General features: G+C 46.1%; 1 protein-coding gene across 11 annotated transcripts in view; it reads right to left on the reverse strand.

Annotated features, from left to right (window-relative positions):
- The window catches only part of PPIP5K1 (diphosphoinositol pentakisphosphate kinase 1), a 50,673-nt gene that overhangs the window by 25,893 nt on the left and 5,752 nt on the right, over positions 1-19,028 (reverse strand). For 9 of the 11 annotated variants that reach the window (XM_068203391.1, XM_068203388.1, XM_068203390.1 and 6 more), the window contains exons 6-26: positions 18,266-18,351; positions 17,876-18,030; positions 16,820-16,921; positions 16,375-16,536; positions 15,183-15,304; positions 14,627-14,728; positions 13,532-13,618; positions 13,016-13,091; positions 12,403-12,512; positions 11,355-11,440; positions 10,846-10,974; positions 10,028-10,149; positions 9,077-9,259; positions 8,081-8,222; positions 7,206-7,429; positions 6,177-6,304; positions 5,593-5,707; positions 4,112-4,219; positions 2,721-2,837; positions 2,308-2,472; positions 1,112-1,202 (exon numbers count right to left, since the gene is read on the reverse strand). In XM_068203391.1, coding sequence (XP_068059492.1) covers positions 1,112-1,202; positions 2,308-2,472; positions 2,721-2,837; positions 4,112-4,219; positions 5,593-5,707; positions 6,177-6,304; positions 7,206-7,429; positions 8,081-8,222; positions 9,077-9,259; positions 10,028-10,149; positions 10,846-10,974; positions 11,355-11,440; positions 12,403-12,512; positions 13,016-13,091; positions 13,532-13,618; positions 14,627-14,728; positions 15,183-15,304; positions 16,375-16,536; positions 16,820-16,921; positions 17,876-18,030; positions 18,266-18,351 — 2,612 coding nt within the window. The remainder of the gene's footprint in view (positions 1-1,111; positions 1,203-2,307; positions 2,473-2,720; positions 2,838-4,111; positions 4,220-5,592; positions 5,708-6,176; positions 6,305-7,205; positions 7,430-8,080; positions 8,223-9,076; positions 9,260-10,027; positions 10,150-10,845; positions 10,975-11,354; positions 11,441-12,402; positions 12,513-13,015; positions 13,092-13,531; positions 13,619-14,626; positions 14,729-15,182; positions 15,305-16,374; positions 16,537-16,819; positions 16,922-17,875; positions 18,031-18,265; positions 18,352-19,028) is intronic. The other 2 variants (XM_068203385.1, XM_068203393.1) reach the window with 1 other exon arrangement.

A 19,028-nucleotide genomic window follows, 5' to 3' on the forward strand; every position in this document is an offset into this window, starting at 1 on the left:
GTGGCACTGGGAAAGGCAGAGATAAGTGAAACAACACATTCAAAAATTACCATGGCCAAGGCTACTGTTCCTTTATGAAAATAATATACATCAGCCATTCCTATTTAGATTTTTCCAGCTGTCTGGATGCATAGCTGGCAGACTCCAGGGATACTTTCTAACCACTCAGAAGAAAATTCTCTTTCCTTGGTAAGAATTAGATTCCAAAGAAGCTGCTCATTCAAAAGTGGTAAAGAAATGAGCAGGCCTTTCAGAAGTCTCTTGGCTGCAGGCTGTCCATGTAACAGAGTGATGAATCAGAACAGCTGCAAGTCTACAGCCATGCTACAATGCTAAGATGGTTTTAAAGAAAAAGAAAGTGGGCATGACTTGGGCATTATCACCTCCTCTCTTCAAGACACAGGTTGCACAGCCATCTCTGAACCTCATGACAGCAAAGACACCTTTTCCAGTTTCAAAATAGATCTTGCTTTAGCAGAAATATTTCAGGAAGAATTTGAACTGTTCAGACATAGTTTAGGCTAGGATGACATGGAACGGAACAATCAAGGACAGAGAATGTCAAATGCCCTGAAATATTCTCTTCCACTGGCTACCACAAGAATGGCTGACCAAGGACTTCAGCTCGATTGGAGAGCTATCAAACATTCTGTGTGTGACACATCTGTTCCATCTTTATGACGCAAAGGTAAAAACGGAACAGTCTCACACAAAGAATATCTTTGCATATAAAGTGGTGTTTTCCAGAACAGAAAGCACACTAGATCTCACCTAAAATCATCTTTTCCTACTAAGTTGAGACGCGTAACAGATGAGAGCAACAGAGAAGCAGAAGCAAGCCTGCAGGTAGGCAGTTTGCCCTGTTGCTCCCATACTGGAAAGGACGAAAAGTCCATCTTCTGCTGCTAGCAGCTGAAGGAAAAGTTTGTACACAACAGGAACTGACTAAGACAGTCTCTACAGTGGTCTCAACAGTAACACTGAAAGAAGACACAAAACACACAGAGGCATACAAGGAACTCAAGCCAGATGTGTATGTGGAGACACAGACTAATGCCCATGGAAATAGAGAGTTACAAGTGAGTAGGCTGGTTACAGTCAGGTACAATACCTAATCCACTTTGCTTCATCTCAGAAGACTGCCTGGAATAAGTGCTGAAGAGGCGATAACCTCCTGATTTAGAAGAAGATTCAGACAGCACCTGCAAAGACACAGTGTAATTAATCAGCACCATGCTCCAAGTTACCCACTGCTATCAAAAGCCTTTAAACATCAATTGAAGGTGAAGAAACTTACATCTCTTCCTTAAAATCACCGTTTTCAAGAAGCACAAAGGTAGTCATATGCTAGGATTGTGACAGTGAATGCTCAGTTTTAATTTCAAGATTTTGTTGGATTGTGGAACAGTGGAAATTTGTAAAGTATGATGGGACTCATGTAATAAGCATCTTTTCTTGCAAGACTCTTGCTGAAATCCCTGGGACACAGCCTTACTTCTGTAGCAGCAGGAAATCATAACCCTTTTAACTTAGTATGTGCCTATCGCAAAGAGCCTCTGAGTGCTGCACGCAGAGGTGACATTGTGAGAAACATACAGCGATGGAAGACAGCTAACAAATACCTCAAATACTAACTCTGCTGTCTTCTGGTTCAGAAAACTGATGGCAAAAATGCCTGTGAAATCCCTCCAAAAGGAGGGACAATTCGAGTACTCTGAAGGTAACAGTCACCTGCTGACTGTGACACTGGCCTTGTGACAGAGAACAGCCTGGAAGGAGAGAGGTTAGAAGAGTAAAATTGATTTTGTTACTTCACCAGGTCAGTGAATGGGACAGTTCTAAGCCCCGATGGCTTAAACATCCTGAATGAATCCACCAGTGAGCAGGGACCCCTGATCAGCATGAGATCTTAGATGGGATGGAGGAATGAGAAACATGGAGCTGCCTTTGTGAAAGGCAAAGACTGGAGCCTAACAGAAGGCAAGATGTCATCATAGCTAGGTGGTGAGGTTGCATATAATCTCATACTGGCTACACCAGTTCCTCTATAGAGCATGTAATCCAAATAATGCTTGTGTTTCTCAAGCATTTCCTTACTTTCTTTACTTGTTCTTTCTCATGTATTCCTGTCCTTCCTCAATGAGGAAGAGTTTCAGAGGTCTGCCTTCCACAACATTCCTCTTTACCTTCTGCAGATCCTTTCCCAGAATCTACTCAGACTCTGGTGTGTTAAAAGAAATGCCAGGAAACCAAAACCAAGCAAAAGACCTTTGTAAGAACAAGGAAGGGCACCAATAGCATGGTTACCTCCATGGATCCCGTCTTCCGGCTCCTGACCAGCGGCGACCTTCGCTGGATGCTGACCGGCTCCGAGGGCTGTGGGGACTTCTGCCGAGCACGGTCTGGCTCATCGCAGCCCTTCTCATTCGAGAGGTCCTCTAGGCTGCCTTGGTCTGCCTTCTTGTCCTCGTTCTGCCATAAGGAAACACTCCACTCATGTCTACAGGCATGTGGCCTTTGCCCATGCTGCCCCACACCAGTTCCAGGCTTGGATCTTCTGCTCTGCCAAGCTCAGGAGGCACTCACAGTCCCAAATGGGACACAGACACACCGTGCCAGCTCCCTTCCAGCAAGGAAATTTCTGCAGCAGGGCCATGCAGAGCAGAACAGTGTCCATGTGTCCCCTGGGGCTGGCAGCTCCTGCCCAGGTGTCCACTTACCTCTGCTGAGGCCGGCCGAAAGCCAAACCCTGTGGGTATGTTCCTGTCCTCCTCGCAGCCTTTGACGCCAGGGCTGAAATGCAGCTCCACATGGAAACGCTCCTCTGAAGAGGGGTCCTGTGAACACATGTCACAGGGAATAGGTAAAGAACCAAACCCAGTTAATCCTACCATCAGCCCAGGCCAAGGTCCCACCCTGCTGTGCTGGCCAGCACACAACCCAGGCCCATCCTTTGGAGGGAAAGCAGGGGCAACAAGCATGAACAGAATGGCTCCAGGTTTGTCCCATCCAAAAGGACAGCCCTGATCAGCTGAGGCATTCTGACTGTTGCTATTTTGGGACAACAGCCGCAGAGGAGTGTTAACAGAACCACAGAACCAGGCTCTATTTATATATATATATATATATATATATATATATATATATATATATATATATACAAACACACCCCTAAACCCCAGCTCCTTCTGACCAACTCCTGCTGCAAACCCAGCATATACCAGGACAGGGAGAGACTGGGTCCCCCCTGGACCTTCAGTCAGGCTGTTCCAAGATTTAAGCAACTGTCTCTAATAATAATTTTTCATTAACCATTTTTTAATGAAGCCAGAGCTTTTACAGTATCTGGCACTAATGATATAAGCCCATCTTGACTGACTGACACATCCACACCACTCGTGAGAGTTCTAGTCACATGTTTTTTGACAAGCACCACTTCTAACATTAGAAGCTCACACCAGCTCTGTGAATACAAGGCTCTAACTCTGTAAGGTGTGGGGTAAGGGGCTGCTCCCCTCACCACTACAACCTCCTGCAGCACAGACCCAAGTCACAAGGTCTGATGATCAGAACATGCAATTTGGTGGCAAATCTACTTACAGCCATCACGCTCATACGTTCTAGCTGTTTATTAAATGATTCTCTTTGCTTCCTGAAGATATCAGTTTACGCTTCCCTACCTATAGCAGCACACTTTCAGAATAAAAAATAGGAATGTGGAATTCCTGGATATTTTCTAGATATATTTCAAAAATACTAATCAAATATCACTCAATTTTATTTATTTTTTCTTACTGCTCACTTGCAATTAATACTTAAAAACAGCAAATAACTTTGCACTAGGAAATGCTTTAAAATAGTCATTATTAATTACATAAGTTGGGTATTACTGCTCAGGGTATTACTGCTCATTCTGCTTACATGTAACAAGCATTAACTGTGTCACTGCCTCCCACATAAACTAAAAACTAGCAGTTGTGTTAATGATCCACCTGTCTTTGTCCACAAGCAGCAAGAGCTCAAGTTACAGACTTCCAACTGAACTCATCTCTGAGGACTGTGCCTTGCAAAAGGGGCAGGAAGCATTGTATCCTACTGCTCTATCCCTCACCTTGTTGTTGTCCTCGTAGAGCATGATAACAATCTGGGTCATGTAGTTCAGCTCTGAGATAGCACTCAAATAGTCCATGGCTCTCTTCCACTGCTGGTCTTTGTTTTCCTGATATATACACACAAACAGTCGCACGGGATAAGCAACAGCAGACACCTTGCAGCATTCAGTGAAATGGGACTGAGAGAGTTTTTCTCTCCACGAGGTAACATTGTCAGGATAAAAACACCTTGCTTAACTTGCATGAAGAAATGACCTTGCAATGCAGTGGGGTGTTTGCAGTGAGGAGCATCTGCACAGAGGGATGCTACAGCTGCCCAAGCCACCCATGTGCAGATGTGAGTTGCAAGCTGCTGTGCCATGCTGACTGGAGACAAGCAGAGCCCACAGCAGGTTCCCAAACTACAGAAAGGAGCACAAGGGATGAACCCGTGCTAAATAAGGGACCAAGTGAAATGCTGTTACCTGAGGCTGAATGAAAAATGTGGAGACACGCTGAACCCTTGGGCTCCACACAGCAGGGCAGCCCACCCTTCACTGCCTCCCAGCACTGCCAAGAAATGGTCACACCTGAAGTGCCACCATGATGCTGTGGAGCGAATCACCACGTGGATGGACATGAACTGAACCCTCCATTAGAAAGAACCCAGATGCAGCTCAACATCCCTGTGCTGGCAACACAGCATCCTTGGGCGCTTGAGTCAGGGAATAAGGGAGCATCTTGTTCATTGAGTGATTTACAGGTACTTTTCTGATCACTCTACAGATATGCTAAGCTGCCACAGAAATCGTGCCTGTTAAGCAAGCCCAAACTCTCAAGGCATTTCAGACCATGCTTAAAAATGGGAAGGTAAATAAGAGAGCCTCTTTAAAGCAGAGCTTTTCTCAGGGTCTGCATACCAATTCATTCAGGAAGCAGGTGAAGAGAGAGCAAGTGAAGGGTGAACTGGACGAATTAATCCCTAAAAATGTGTCATCTGCCTCTCTGGTAGAGAGCACATCCTGTGAATTTGCAACTTCAAGTCACTTCCTCTGTATGAAAACTGATTTTATTGACTTAGAATTGATATAAAGACTTTAAATACAGGACCGAGCTCTTAAAAAAAAAAGGGTTGAAGGAAGCAGAAAGGAAGAAAAGAAGGAAGGAAGCAGGAAGCTTCCCCATTGCCTCATATCGCTCTTTTCCTAGACAAGTAAGTGGTCTGCTCACCTGAAACTAGCAGGACAGATCTTGGAGAAAACATTTCTCTGTGCAAGCAAGGGAGGCACTGAGGAAGAACAATCCTCCTACATGCCAGAAAGGCAGGAAGCTGCAGCATGCAAACACAGCAGAGATGGAGCTGGCCAGTTGCCACTGATGCACAGCATTTGTGACAGAGCTGGCTTAAGGGGCAACCTACAAACATACACTGTCCACCTTGGAAAAGGCTACTGGAAAAAAGTAGGGAGGCTTACTCTGTGAGCATTGCTGGGACACTTACATCCAGTAGCCCCCCATAGCGGAAGATACTGAGCAGGGAGTGCACATGGCTCTCACTGGTGAAGTACAGCCGTGTTCGAACATGGCGACCCGGTGACAGAACTCCTCTTGAGTACCTAAACCAAAGTCAGCCCACAGTCACTCATCTGACAATGAATTGCCATCTATCACACACGGAATGACGCAACCCCACACTGAGAAATGTCAAAGGCAGCAGGACAGAACAAACAATGAGACCACTGGGCACAGGAGCAACAAATTTTGTGGAATCCTAATGGAGACATATAGTAGGTGGCTCATCACTCTACACTGGCTCTCTGTGCAGGGAAATGCCTGGATGAGGCATCACCATCCAGCTGCAATGGGTACAAGCCTTTGTGGCCCTGTGCTTCTGGTCAGTAGTCTCAATGTGCCTTCTCCATCTGCCTTCTAGCTCTGGGAGCACCAACATGCCTTCCTCCTGGAGAGTCCTTCAGTGTATGCTCAGTACCTCCTATCACAACAGTACACTCTTCTGGCATGGGAACCACCCCCTGCTCCACAGCTGCCCTCCCCACTGCCAGCAGCATGCAGCACAAGCCTTACAATGGATGTAGTTTGTTGACAGACTCATCTTCATGAGTTCTCTGTAGGTCCAGCTGGATCTTTTTAATGAGAGGAAGACAAAAGCCAATAGCAATCTCCAGTTTCTCCTCCTTATTAATCCCATATTCCTGCAGGAACAAAACAACAGATACCCTGAGCCCTGGTTCTTTGCCACATCCTCACATAAAAGGCCACTTAACTTCAACAGCCCAGTCCACAGCACCACTGGTTAAGCAAGGACAAGAAGAGAAATGTCACTCAACACTTTTCTTTTTTTTTTTTTCCACATATTGCAGGGGGTAACAGAGGACTGAGACTCTTCCAAGAACCTCAGTTATGTCTGGACATGACTACCAGTATCCTTCAACAGCTGAGAGGTGCAAGGACCATGAGCAAATCTCAGATCTCATGACATGCAAACTTACACCCTGAGCTAGCATGAGCATTAAAGCAACAACTGCTATTGGCAAAGATAAAAACTGCAGTGCTATGCTGAAAACAGCCAGACTGCACATCACCAACAACACTGAAAAAGTTTAGACCACTTCTGCTATACAGGGGCAGCTGGACCTTGCTGGTAGAAACTCATCCCATATAAATTAAACTTTGCTAGAAGCAACTCAACATTGGAAACTGAACAAGTCCTAGTTTGACAAGAATAACAAACTTGTCAGAACTTTAACACAGAAATCTCCCTTCACTTCCACAACCCTACATGTGGAGAGCACATGTTGCTGTAGCACATACACCCAGATTGGAGCTGTGCTGTGATGCACTACAACAAACACGGAAAACCTACTGCATCAGCTGCTCATTACTCTGACCCTGCCAGAATCCTCAACCAGAAGCCCAGCCCTGCCACATTTCAAGTCATAAATGCTTTTGGCCTTATAGAGACACTGAGACACATCTGAGAAAAAGCCTACTGTGATAGGCTGCCTTAGCAGTTAATGTGCAAGAGAATCAAGACAAAACACAAAGGCAAAGGGTCAGAAATTGGCGCCACAGGCATTGTCATACAGGCCATACCTGGGGTATGATCACATCTGCCAGGGCTTTGGAGAGCTTGAAGAGTTCAGTTGTGCCTTCCAGTTTCAGTGCACAGTTGTGCTGTACATCATACTTGATGCAGTCATATATATCAGGGATCTTGCTGATGTCATAGCGCCCATTCTTCATGCGGAAATCTCGCTCCAGCTTACTCCAGCGTTGCAGCATCAGCTCCAAAGTCTCACTGTGGTACAGCTGCAGGTCTAAAAAGCAGAGAACACCAAACAACATTCACATCCTAGACCCACAGACTCACACAACCCTGGTTATTGCTGCAGAGACTTCAAGTGACAGCTGTGATTGACTTCTCCCAGCATGAAAGGGCTCCAATTCTTGTGTCACCCACAGAAATCCTAGTCTGGAAAAGCCACAGGAACTGTTGCAGGAGTTCTAACCTGCAGCAACAGGCTACTTCTGAAATGCTTGAGAAAAGTGAAACCGTTTGCCTAGTTGCTAAGGTCTGCCATAGATCCTATGGCAGGCCCCCAAGATGCCTTTGTAAAACTTCTGCACTGTTGCTAGCAAAGTTGAGATGAGCAAATTGTGACTGAAAACTTGCCGTTTACAGTCTCCAGAAAAAGCCAGAAAAAACAGAGGCATACCCCCCCGCAGGCTATACTGCTGCTGTTTATGTTTACTCTAAACCAAGATGCACATATAATTTCCTTTATATTACAGATCTTTTTAACAGTAATTGAAAGTGGAGCCTTCCACATCAATAGCACAGACAGAATTACACTGAAATTTACCGTTTCTTTGCTACAGACAAACATAAGCCCTAGTGGTGTTTGGGAGCTCTGAAGATGTAACAATAAATTAATCTCTTCCAGACCCTTTCCAGTTCTGTTGCTCACCTGCAGATTTTGGGTCTTCCAGACGTTTTCGTATCTGGGAGGTGAGATTCTCAATCAGGGTGAACACCTGGTTACAGACCTCAACTGGGTTCTGGATAAAGGTCATGGAGTTGAGCAGAGAAGCACTGCCTGTAGGTGCTAGCTGAAAGAAGATTCCAGCAGACATTAGTTAGTCTTCACAGAGGGGGAATGCAGAATGTCTGTCTTTTGCAGCCATACTGCTTTCTGACTTGGGACAAAAGCTTTGCTCCCAGCTGAGCACAATAAGCAGGCCTATTCCTAGGAGTAGTCAGGCATGCCTTAAAATCTTCCTCAGGATCAAACTCAGAGGGAGCAAACAACTGCTTCCATCAGACCGGACCTTCCTCCACCTACAATATCCACTCTTGTCTCATTTTGCTTCTGTGCTTGAGCAAAAGGGCTTCATTTTAAGCAGTTCTCTGAGATGATAAATATGTTCCTTAAAGGATTCCAGTCCAGTAATCACGTTTCAGAGCCTGGGAAAAACAGTATAGTGCTTTCACTGGTTGCTGTGCTGGATGCAGCCCATGCTCTCTACTCTGCAGCTATCAGAACCTGACAGGACACACCACAATTTGTAACCAAAAGGTCTGTTCATATGTGCATAGAGCATGGATCTAGAATCCAGTGAGGCACACTCCCTGCCCACAGCAGCTGGGATTGTTCTGAGCAGCATGCAGGAGCTCTTTTAGCATACTCACAAGAACAAAATGAACTGGGAATTCTGAAGGGAGAGAAAGGCACCATGATCTGTCTTGAAGGGGATAGCAGAGCAACACCGAGGACTGTCACTCAAAGAAGGGCAAGGGCTATTAACCTGCACACTTCCATACATATCCTGTCATTTTGACCAGAACTGATCTCAAACTAACCAAACCACTGTTCACATACCACACACTTCACATCAAACCACTGCAGCAATGCTATTCTCCTTTCAGATACAGGGAGCAATGAAGCCACACTGGTGCTCTTTACCTTTTCATAATCCTCTTCACAGAACTCGGCATCCTTCTGCATGATTTCATGCAGTCGCGCCTTCACTCTGTGCTGACAGCTGCTGAGGGAATCACTGTCACTGTCCAGCAGACCATTCATGTTGGCACTTTTCACCATCTGCACCAGGATGGGGGTCAGCTCTCCTTCCAGGGCCAGCAGACCCTAAAGCCACACCACACAGGACAAGATTTCAAGTCTGTGCAACCCAAACAACAAAAATTCTTGTAGTTTCATAGCCAGAACTCAGGCAACTTAAGTGATATCTCAACTGTCCTTGAAGGGCAGTTTTACAGCAACATCCCCTCCAGTCAGAAATGACTCTGGCATGGTTCTAGAGCTGTTCAAGCAAAGGACAGCTCTGCCTGCAGCAGCCGCAGATTTGTCCAGGCAACTGTTGAGCAGGCTCAACTATCAAGAGGCTCAGTCTGCTTGAAAATGTTAATACAGTGAATGCTCCAAAGACCAGCTAAGGCCACCATAGGATTCCCCTTGGCTTTAGCTGCAAATGAACCTGTCTTCTCCTCAGTCTTCACCCCATACTGCACCAAAGATGTTTCACTCCCCTTTTAAATTCAGCAGGCAAGGAATAACCCTTCTGGCTAGGCAGCCACCCCAGAAACCTTAATTCTATAGGCAATCAATACTCAGCAGCACATCTGCTGTGCTCTAAGATCAAGCACCAGCAATAATCCATACATAACTCCTTCTTGACTGAGAGTCCTGTCCTGGTGACAGGTGTGTGTAGATACAGCAGATGTTCAGTACTGCCCCATACACCTGCTATTAGCACAGTGTACCCCAGTCCATCCAACAGAGAGGGGGAAGATCCTAAGAAAACTCCTTCCTCGTCACCAGAGGTTTTCCTTTAGAACCAGCATATTTTAAGAGTAATGAAGCAGAACAAATGGATGCTCCAAAGAGAACAAAGACCTTTGCAAAAGCTGCTGCTGTCATCTGAACTCTCCCCTCGTCTGAGGCGTAGATCTTGAGATCATGGCGATAAGTGCTGTGCAGCCTGAGCAAGCCACAGCCAGGAAAACCAGCATAATCACCTGGAACCAAGGATAACTCAAAATTCATATTCTCACACCTGCAAAATTATCACCTGAATATACTAGTTTAGACAAACAAAGTTTATTGTAGTAACAAAGTTATGTAGAGAATTAGTCACTTGCACAGGCAGCACTTGTGCTGCTCCAAAATAGACAGTTCTAGCTATACACAAGGACTAGAAATGTAACAAAGTCTTTGCTTAACCTGGGAAAGTTCATTTTGAGGAAAAAAAAATGAGCATTCACAAGTCAAGTCTGAATTATGGTGCAGAAAATACGGAGAAGTTACCTCCCTATTCTCCTGTCTCAGGGCAGAATTATCTGTGTTCCAAGACAGATCTCCTCTGTTCTCTACATTTGACCTAAATTCCTTGTTAACCATTCATAAGTTTTGTATTTGCTGCATCAGAATGTACCCTATTAGAACCACCTGTCTTTCTTGAATCTAGGCATATTATGTAAGGAAAGCTGCTGTATTCCAAGACATACTGAAGTTTAACAGCAGACCTCTCAGGTCAGCTTAGGGATCTTTGGGTGCAAAACCCACCTGATTTTTTTATCCCTACCATGCCAACTCAAGAGAACAAAAACTAATCCCAGAGGCTGTATACAGCCACAGATGCCTGAGCAGCCCTCATCTGGGCTGGGCAGCCTGGCAGCCATGGGGCAGGACCAGAGGTACCTGGCGAAACTCACCTTGGCCTCCAGGATACATGCAGCGGAAGGCCCGCCCCAGCTCCTCAGCCTGGACTCTTCCTGCTGGGGTCAGCTCTCCACCCCACTTAAGCACCAGGAGAAGGGAGGGAGAGGACTCTCGGCGAGCTTCTAGGAGACAAACAGGTATTCACCACGTCAGAGCTCATATCTCAGCTTGCAGAGGGAGAAGTCGGGAGGACGAAGAGGTTGTCATCAGCACTTGCAGAGTGTTCTCAACACAAGCCTGACCCAAACTCCCCATGAAACAAATCAGCAAGTAGGAAACTCAAGAGTCAGTACTTTTTGAAGGTATAGGCTGACATTCACAAAACTGAAGTGCAAGCCCTGTAGAGCCAGCCAGGGTGTACTGGCATCCCTCCAATCCTTCCTACGATGTGAGCAAAGATAAGATATGGGTCACCAATTCTGCTTGCATGTCCAGAGGCTTATACAGGTAGGGTAGCTGCACTCACACCTGAACTCTGAGATTAAAGATCAGGTTCCTTTACCTTCATCTTCACTCGCAGCTTTTGGATGTCCATGAGGCAGATAGGTCAACTGAACCTTACGGTTAATGCCAGAAAAATGTCCATACCTGTCACGAGGGATGGAGAAAAAAAAAAACTGATGGAGAAAAAACAACTCCACAACTCCACCCAACCTTTGCCCCGAGGCCCCCAGGCAGTACATAGCACAAGTACAGCACAAGCAAAAGACTTTCTGCTACAACACCCGTAGCCATGGAACATGACTTTTGTCATCTCCCTGTGACCCAGCACAGACCCCCACAAAAAGCCAAACAGCTGCCTCAAACAAAAGTCAAAGGTCCATTGCCTTGCTCTTCTACCAAGAGCACTCTACGCTGTCATTCCTCACTAGGGCTTTTAACTCCATCTACATCTTTAACAAGTGGATTAATGAGATCACAGAAAAAACCACTCTGACAGATGCTTTGAGGATAATCATGTTTCCGATGAGCAGAAAGAGCAGAGGAGGGAATCACAGCAAAAAGTCCTCCTCTGTGCTCCAGAGACATGACCTGAACACAGATGGTGGCTCTGTGTGCCATAGCCTGCTGCAGTCCTGAGAGGAACCCTGTTTTGTTTAGAAGTTGTCAACATCACCATATTTTTATTTTGATTGTACAAAACCTCAGAGGACACAAACATCTTTTCATGTTTTCCAAGCTCCTTTTTGCTAAACTTTTGGCACTAAGACAACTTTATTTAAAACAAGTTTTATTCCAGTTATATCAAAATGCTTCATCTCAACATGGTCCCTCCAGGACCCCAGTTTCTCTCCTGCAGCCAAGAAAGTTCAGTTTTGTCTCAAGTTCTTTAGGCAAACACCAGACACACTTGGGACAAGGACCAGCAGGGTTTTGATGTCAAGGAGAAAAAGTGAGGAACATGGTGCCTTTCATGTACAGCTACTAACAGGGGACAGAGGAGACCCCTATCTCTGGGCACCAGCTGGCCAGGACACCAGCAGCACAGCTTGTTTCCGTATCACATGCTCTGAGGCAAACCCACAGTGCCCCGACACAGGGATGCTTACATCTCCAAGACACTCTTCAGCTGTTCCAGTTTGGACTTCCTCTCCTCGATTTCACAATCGCTGTGGGTTCCCAGCTCCACCACAAGCTCCCGTGCAATGTCCAGCACTTCCTGTTGGAAAGCAGAGAGCAATTGTGCCTCAGACTCACCAATGTACTCCTGCAAGGCCTCCTAACAGCTTCACCCAGAATCAGGTACATGCAGACACTCCTCAGAGGCACGTCATTTCATAAGACACAGCTCAGGCAGAACAAACTTTCACACTGCAGTTTGCTTCATCCCCATGCTGTACTAAGCCCTGTTGAGAACCAAGCAGGTACCTCCAATTGCCCCACTCCCTAGCATGGACCCATTTGTCACCAGAGGCAACCACAGCTGGCAAGCAAGCCGCATCAGGTCATCTCCATCCTACAGTGTGAGCATCAGGCAGCAGAAGTTTCCGTTCTGCTCTCCTGCTGTCACCCAGGTGAGTGCACAGCATGCAGAATGAGACAGCATCTGTGTGACAGACTGTTGCCCTTTTGGAGGTTTGCACCCTCCCAAAGAATTGACTCGCACCAGGATCTGTATTACCTGCATATCCCACACAGTAACCCCAGAATGTACTTCCTCACCTGTAGCTGCTCTGGTTTCTTCAGCTTCAACTTCCCTGTCTTGTAACCATCATATTTCTCAAATAATTCAAAGAACCTGAACAGACAAAAAAGAATGCTGAACCATTTTCTGTTGTTTCAATAATACAAGGAGGGTCATTCCTACATGTGCATTCAGTCTCTATTCTTCAGGGAGAACAAGCAGGCTGCTGGCTCTTCCCTGTGTGTCAAAAATTCTGAAAAAACAAGTGTTTTTCAAAATACAACCAGTAAGCAGATACTAGCTTTCCATTTAGTGGGGCACTTCCCTTTTCAACACCTACCACACCTTCACTTTCCCTTCCAGAGTTCACATAGAAGGTGTCAGGATCCTTGTGGGGAAAGGAGGCTCTCTCAACTGGTCAGAAAGCATTTGCTTGGATGGGCCAGGAAAAATACTGCCTCCTATGCACTCAGCCCTCTGCTCCTGCTTCTGGTTTAGAGAATAGGCCCTCATCCCTTCCCAGGAGCACAGTACCTTCTTCCCTTGGCTCTTACCGGGGATGTTTCACTTCCATCTTCATCTTCTGCTTTGGGGTGCGATCTCCATGACGGATGACTGCAATAACACAGCGAAGCTCCATCCTGGGGAAACACAAGATAAAGATGACAAATGTGCCCTTACACTCCAGAACTGCCACCAGGAAGTAGCTTCCCATTGTTCTTTCAGTTCCATTCTTCTGACACCTCCTTTCCTCAGCAGGGGTAGAATTTCTCCCAGACTAAACCAGACACAAGTGCCACAGCTGCAGAGGGAGTCAGAGCTCTGCAGACACTACTAAGCTGAGTGGTTTCATACCAGTGTACAAGTGTGCTGAGGATCACAAAGAAACTTTTGCCTTTGATCTTCTAGCCTTATGTGCTAGAAAACTAGTAAGGCCAAAGGTATCAAATGAGGGGCTGCCAAGCATATGGGTAATTGTCGCCCTGATTTTTTAAGATTTTCTAAAGCCTTCTGAGTTTACATTCTTGTAGAAAACTTTCTCACACAACTTTCTGTAAATAACCTGTTGTTTTGCATTCCTTCATACAGGCGGAGATATTTGATGTCCAGTGTCGTTGGAGAGGTGGCACATTCACCCTCCAATCCACTGGCACTTTTTGAGAACTATAAATGATTGGAGTCAGAAGAAATAAATTAGTCTCTCTGTCGTGACCATAGCTGTGGTGCGTCGTTTTTCCTTGTGTCCTCTGGTGACAGGTAATTATGAATATTTCAGCTAAGTGTTTCCATCTATTTCACTGGTAGCTCAACATGCACTTTCTCCATGTAGCAGCCAGCTACAGCATCTGTTCTGATCTATTTCCTGTCCCGATGAAGAATTTGGACCTCTGAAAGCTATGTAAGCAGTTTCTGTAATTTCTTCAGTTACTGCTCATCTGCATTCATCAAACCTACAAATAATCTCCAACCTGTCACAACTTCCACGTGCATAGCTAAGCCTTTCCACAGGCATTTCAGGGTTGCAAGCAGCACAGCAGCTGGAGGATGCCATGCTGCTAGTGGTGTCAGGCCTTTGGACAGGGTTTTTCACACTTTGTCCCTCACGCAGTCATCACTGGCATCCTTTTGAGAAGATGGCAGGTACTCACATGGTGCCCGAAGTTGTGGGGACAATGGGGATGTCTTCTGCCTCTGTTGGGATGGACCAGGGGATATGAAACTGGGGAGCCAACTCCCTCATGATTATATTTCTGAAAGAAATCAAAATACAACACTCACAAGAAAATCCATTCCCTTGGTTCTCCACCTCCTCCTTAGCAGTCCTGCTGAAAGATGTTAAGACAGACACAGCATTTCCCCTCACTTTCATTGCAGAGACACCTATCCCACTGTGGGCTAGTTAGGGCACCCCAAAGGGGTACCAGTTTCCCTCACATCACCAATACCACAACTGGGCTTAGCACACAATGAAAAGTCCTGGAAGATATATCTAGCTGTAGACAAAGACAGCTAATGTCAATGCAGGCAGGAGCTCCAGGGCTTGAAAATAACCCGTTCCTCCAAGAGCCAAGCTTTCACCTGCTGAGCAAATGACTCACATGAACCGCTTGCAGACTTCTCTGACATACTGACCAAGACTCCACGTTCCATTTTACTTTGCAGTGAGTTACCTTACCATCTTATCAAAACTCAGATTGTTCATACCCAAGGATTTTGGCACAGTCGTCATAATACTTCATGGAGTTCTTCACAAAGCTGAAGCCGTTCACATCACAAACAAAGGAGTGGCCATTGGCCCGCAGGAGGTCAAACCCACACACGGTTTGCTGCAGGAGGAAGCAGAGGATATGGGACTTAGGCACACAGGAAGGAAGCAGTGGGGGACAGCAGCGACCCTGCCAGTGGGGCATACGCAGACCCAGCCAACACTGCCCAGTTCAGCCCTGCTGATGCTGCAGCCATCCCCCACTCCATGCCCACCTCACAAGCCTAGAACAAGAGTGAAGACACACCATTAGTCAGACCTTTAACCCCTTACTGATGAACCAAAGACCCTAACTACCAGCCCCCAGATGAAGCCATCAGAGCCAACCCCCGACTGCCCAGAGCTCTAAAGACCTGAAACAGAGCAGCTCCTGGATATCTTGCTCTTCCTTTCAAATCCAATAATTTTTAAGCAGACTGATAAGCATGGACAAGAAGTGCTGCAGGCAAAGACACCCATCACTAAATGGAAAAGGCTACAAGGTAGAAAAGAAACCAAATCTGCATCAGCCCAACTGCATGGGGTGCCAGTTGCAGTGGAGCAGGAACAAGGAGTCCAGTGCTTCTTCCACTGACACTGCTGAACATGTCATGGAACCCTACCTAGACTCTTACTCACTCTACCCAACTGTAAAATAAAACATCAGTTTGCACCAGAGTCATATTTTAAAACCCCAAGAACTAAAAAAAAACCAAAACCAGACAAACAAAAAGCATAAACAAACAAACAAACAAAAACCAAACACAAGTACCAAAATACAAAAAGAAAAAGAAAAAAAAACAAACAAGAAAATAAGACCAATTTTTCCACATAAACAAAAGCAGGAAATAGTCAAGACAGGATGAGCACAGGTCAGATAGAGAGCAGCATGCTCAGGATCCAGTATTAAATGCTCAGATGTATGTGGGACACCAGGCACCTACCAGCCCAGAGGGCAATTGCTGCAGGCCCTCTTGCCTTCCCAGTCACCTCTGCCCAGCAAAGTGCCACAGCCAGCAGGACCAACAACTGGCATTAGGCATGGAGGACTGCCCATGCCTGAGACATGCCAGGATGACAAGTTTTAACACCAATCTTGACACATATCAAACATTTGTGGAGTCCTGCTTGCACAGGAAAAGAAATACACACCTTAAAGGCTACGCAGACTTTACGGGCAACGAGTTTCTCCATGGCAGTCAGCATGACTGGGTAACGAATTTCCTTCCCTTCACTGTCCCGTTCCACTTTCCCGTCCAAAGCAGGGGATTTGCGAGCCTCTGCATGGGCATAGTCCGGCCCAACGGTGTACACCTGGAATTAGAGAGAGTAAACCTGACATAGCCACCAAGCCTAACTGCAGCTTCCAGAAGGTATTTCTGCTGCAGACACAGAAAAGGAGATGAGATGGTCTCACACATTCCTCCTGGTGTGATCTACAGAGCATCCACTCCCCACTTTGGGGCTGAAACTGCGCAGTCAGCACCTCAAAGCTTAAACGCACATTCCAGAGCCTGAGCAGGACTAAGCAGAACTGCTGAACCTTCAGCTCCCCCCGGCCTGACAAAGGAAGGCACCATTCCAGGCTTTTCCTCACCTTTACATCAGTGCCATCCGTAGGCATGAACTCCTCATAAATGTAGGAGCCTGTCTTCCTCACACTGCTCTCTGGGGAGTACACACTGCTCCGGCTGCCAATCTGAAAGCACGGAATAAACACCTCAGGGAAGGGCACAGGGATCCTTTTCTTAGATGGAAGCAGAAAAGCAGAAGTTCCATCCCATATGTAGAGAATTTTAGCAAACTTAATGGATTAGCATCTCAGGCCACCCAGACGTTGCAGCGCACTTATTTATGGAGGACAAAAGAGACCAAAATGCAGGCAGCAGGTATGTCATTTTTCAGGCTTTAAAGAAGAGAAAAGTTATTATAGACCATTAATTTGTCTCCAATCACTTCAAGGATATGGAAGGATATAGATATGGATATGGAACAAAAAAAAAAGTGAACAAAGACCTACAAAGTAAGGAGCTTAACTATATGCAAATGAAAATAAATTATGACAGGTGATAATCTAACCAATTTAATTTCCTTCTAGGACCATGACTGATTTTATCAACATCGAGGATGATGTTGTTTTCCTTTTTAGTAAGACTTTGAATACAACCTCAAGAGGCATACCTGTATCTTACCTAAGGAAACAATCATTTTAGGATTATTCATGCCAGATGTGTAACTGATTGGAAAAAAGATATATCACAGCTATAACTGTTCACTGGCAAAGTGGGGGAAGAGAGTAAGGGCAGATTTCCTGTGGAATCTAGGAATAAATACTGCTTTTATCACGTGTGCAAGCTACACTAAATGGGAAGGGCAAGAATGATGTTAAATGACAGGAATGTAGGTTTTTTGAAAAACTCATCTTGATAAACCCAGGAGAAATCAGCATGCAATTCAGAAAGGGATACAGTGCTCCATGACTACAGGATAAAGGTCACCAAGATAAAGGTCACCAACTAAAAGTTCTAAGAAGGTCTAAATTTCCCTACACAAAACCTTCCTTTGCCCTTCACCTGCCCCAACACTCCTTCCTGAAGCCACATGGGTCTCAGATCTGTTGGTTCCAACAGCAACTCTGGAGACCCCTCCTCACCTTACGGAAGAGGCGCTGGCTGCCCCCTCCTGCTGATGTCGGGTAGTAAATATACACATTGTGGTCTTCAGCACTGACTGGCTTCTCCACAAATGGCTTTGGGAACACAGCTCCGTTTACCTCCACATGGTCCTCTCCTTCCACCAAGTTGCACTCTGAAAACAGAGCACAGCAGCAGCATATCAGGAAAGGTGAGACAGTTCTAGTGCAGAGCCACAGCCCCTCCCAGGCCCATCAGTTTGTTTTGCTTCTGGGACCTTTGCTCACGAAAAAACCCAAGAGACTAATGAGTCAGGCTTCTTTAAGGTGCCTGCCAATATCTGTCCTCTGCAGATTATCTTAAATAGCAGAGCCTGGGGAAATGGCTTTCAGTAGAAGTCAGACACTGACCTTCTGGTCTGTCAGGATCTCGATTGAGAACAGCATAGCGGGGCAGGTCTATTCCCTCTTCTTGAAGGATCCGATACACTTCACGCCTATAGAGGACAGAAGCAGTGTCAGAGGAGTTTAGAAGGTCCTCAGTACACACCAAGGGAAAGACTTCACTCCCACTGATGAAGAACACAGTCAGATGAACACAAAAAAGCATCAAGACAGACTGCAGGTACTTCACAGGATATGCTGTCTGGACAAGTCCTACAGGCTATAGAGTTTGCCTCAGTCCTGCTCTGGACACAGGTGCCCCAGCGTAAATCTCTACCTGGCCTAAACAGGGACACTCAGTTATTAGCATGTGCCCAAAGCACAGCAGCACATCCAGTACACAGCACCTGCCCAGACCCGCCTTCTTGGAGAGCGTCCTGTCGTGCCAAGCTGTCCAGTGCCCAGGCCTGGCAGAAGCGGCAGGAGCCTTCTTTCATCTTGTGTCAAGAGGCAAACCCCAGTTCTTTCACTAGTTACACCCTGGGATGCCTGTCAGCACCCACATAACACTGCTCACCACCCCAAAGACAGGGCAGGAGGTTTAGGATCTGTTAGGAGCCCTAGTCACACACAGCCAAAGCAGCCTGGGTATAAGGGCTCAAGTACGTGGCTAGTGGTGGCCTCTACCAACAGATGACTGAGAAACCTCATGTGTCTGACCAACACAGGTTCCACAGATTCTGACCCAGCCTTGTTCCCAGTTCCTGACCCAGAGCCCCATCTCACCACT

This window comes from Anomalospiza imberbis, chromosome 13 (genome assembly GCF_031753505.1).
Source record: "Anomalospiza imberbis isolate Cuckoo-Finch-1a 21T00152 chromosome 13, ASM3175350v1, whole genome shotgun sequence".
NCBI lineage: Eukaryota > Metazoa > Chordata > Aves > Passeriformes > Viduidae > Anomalospiza > Anomalospiza imberbis.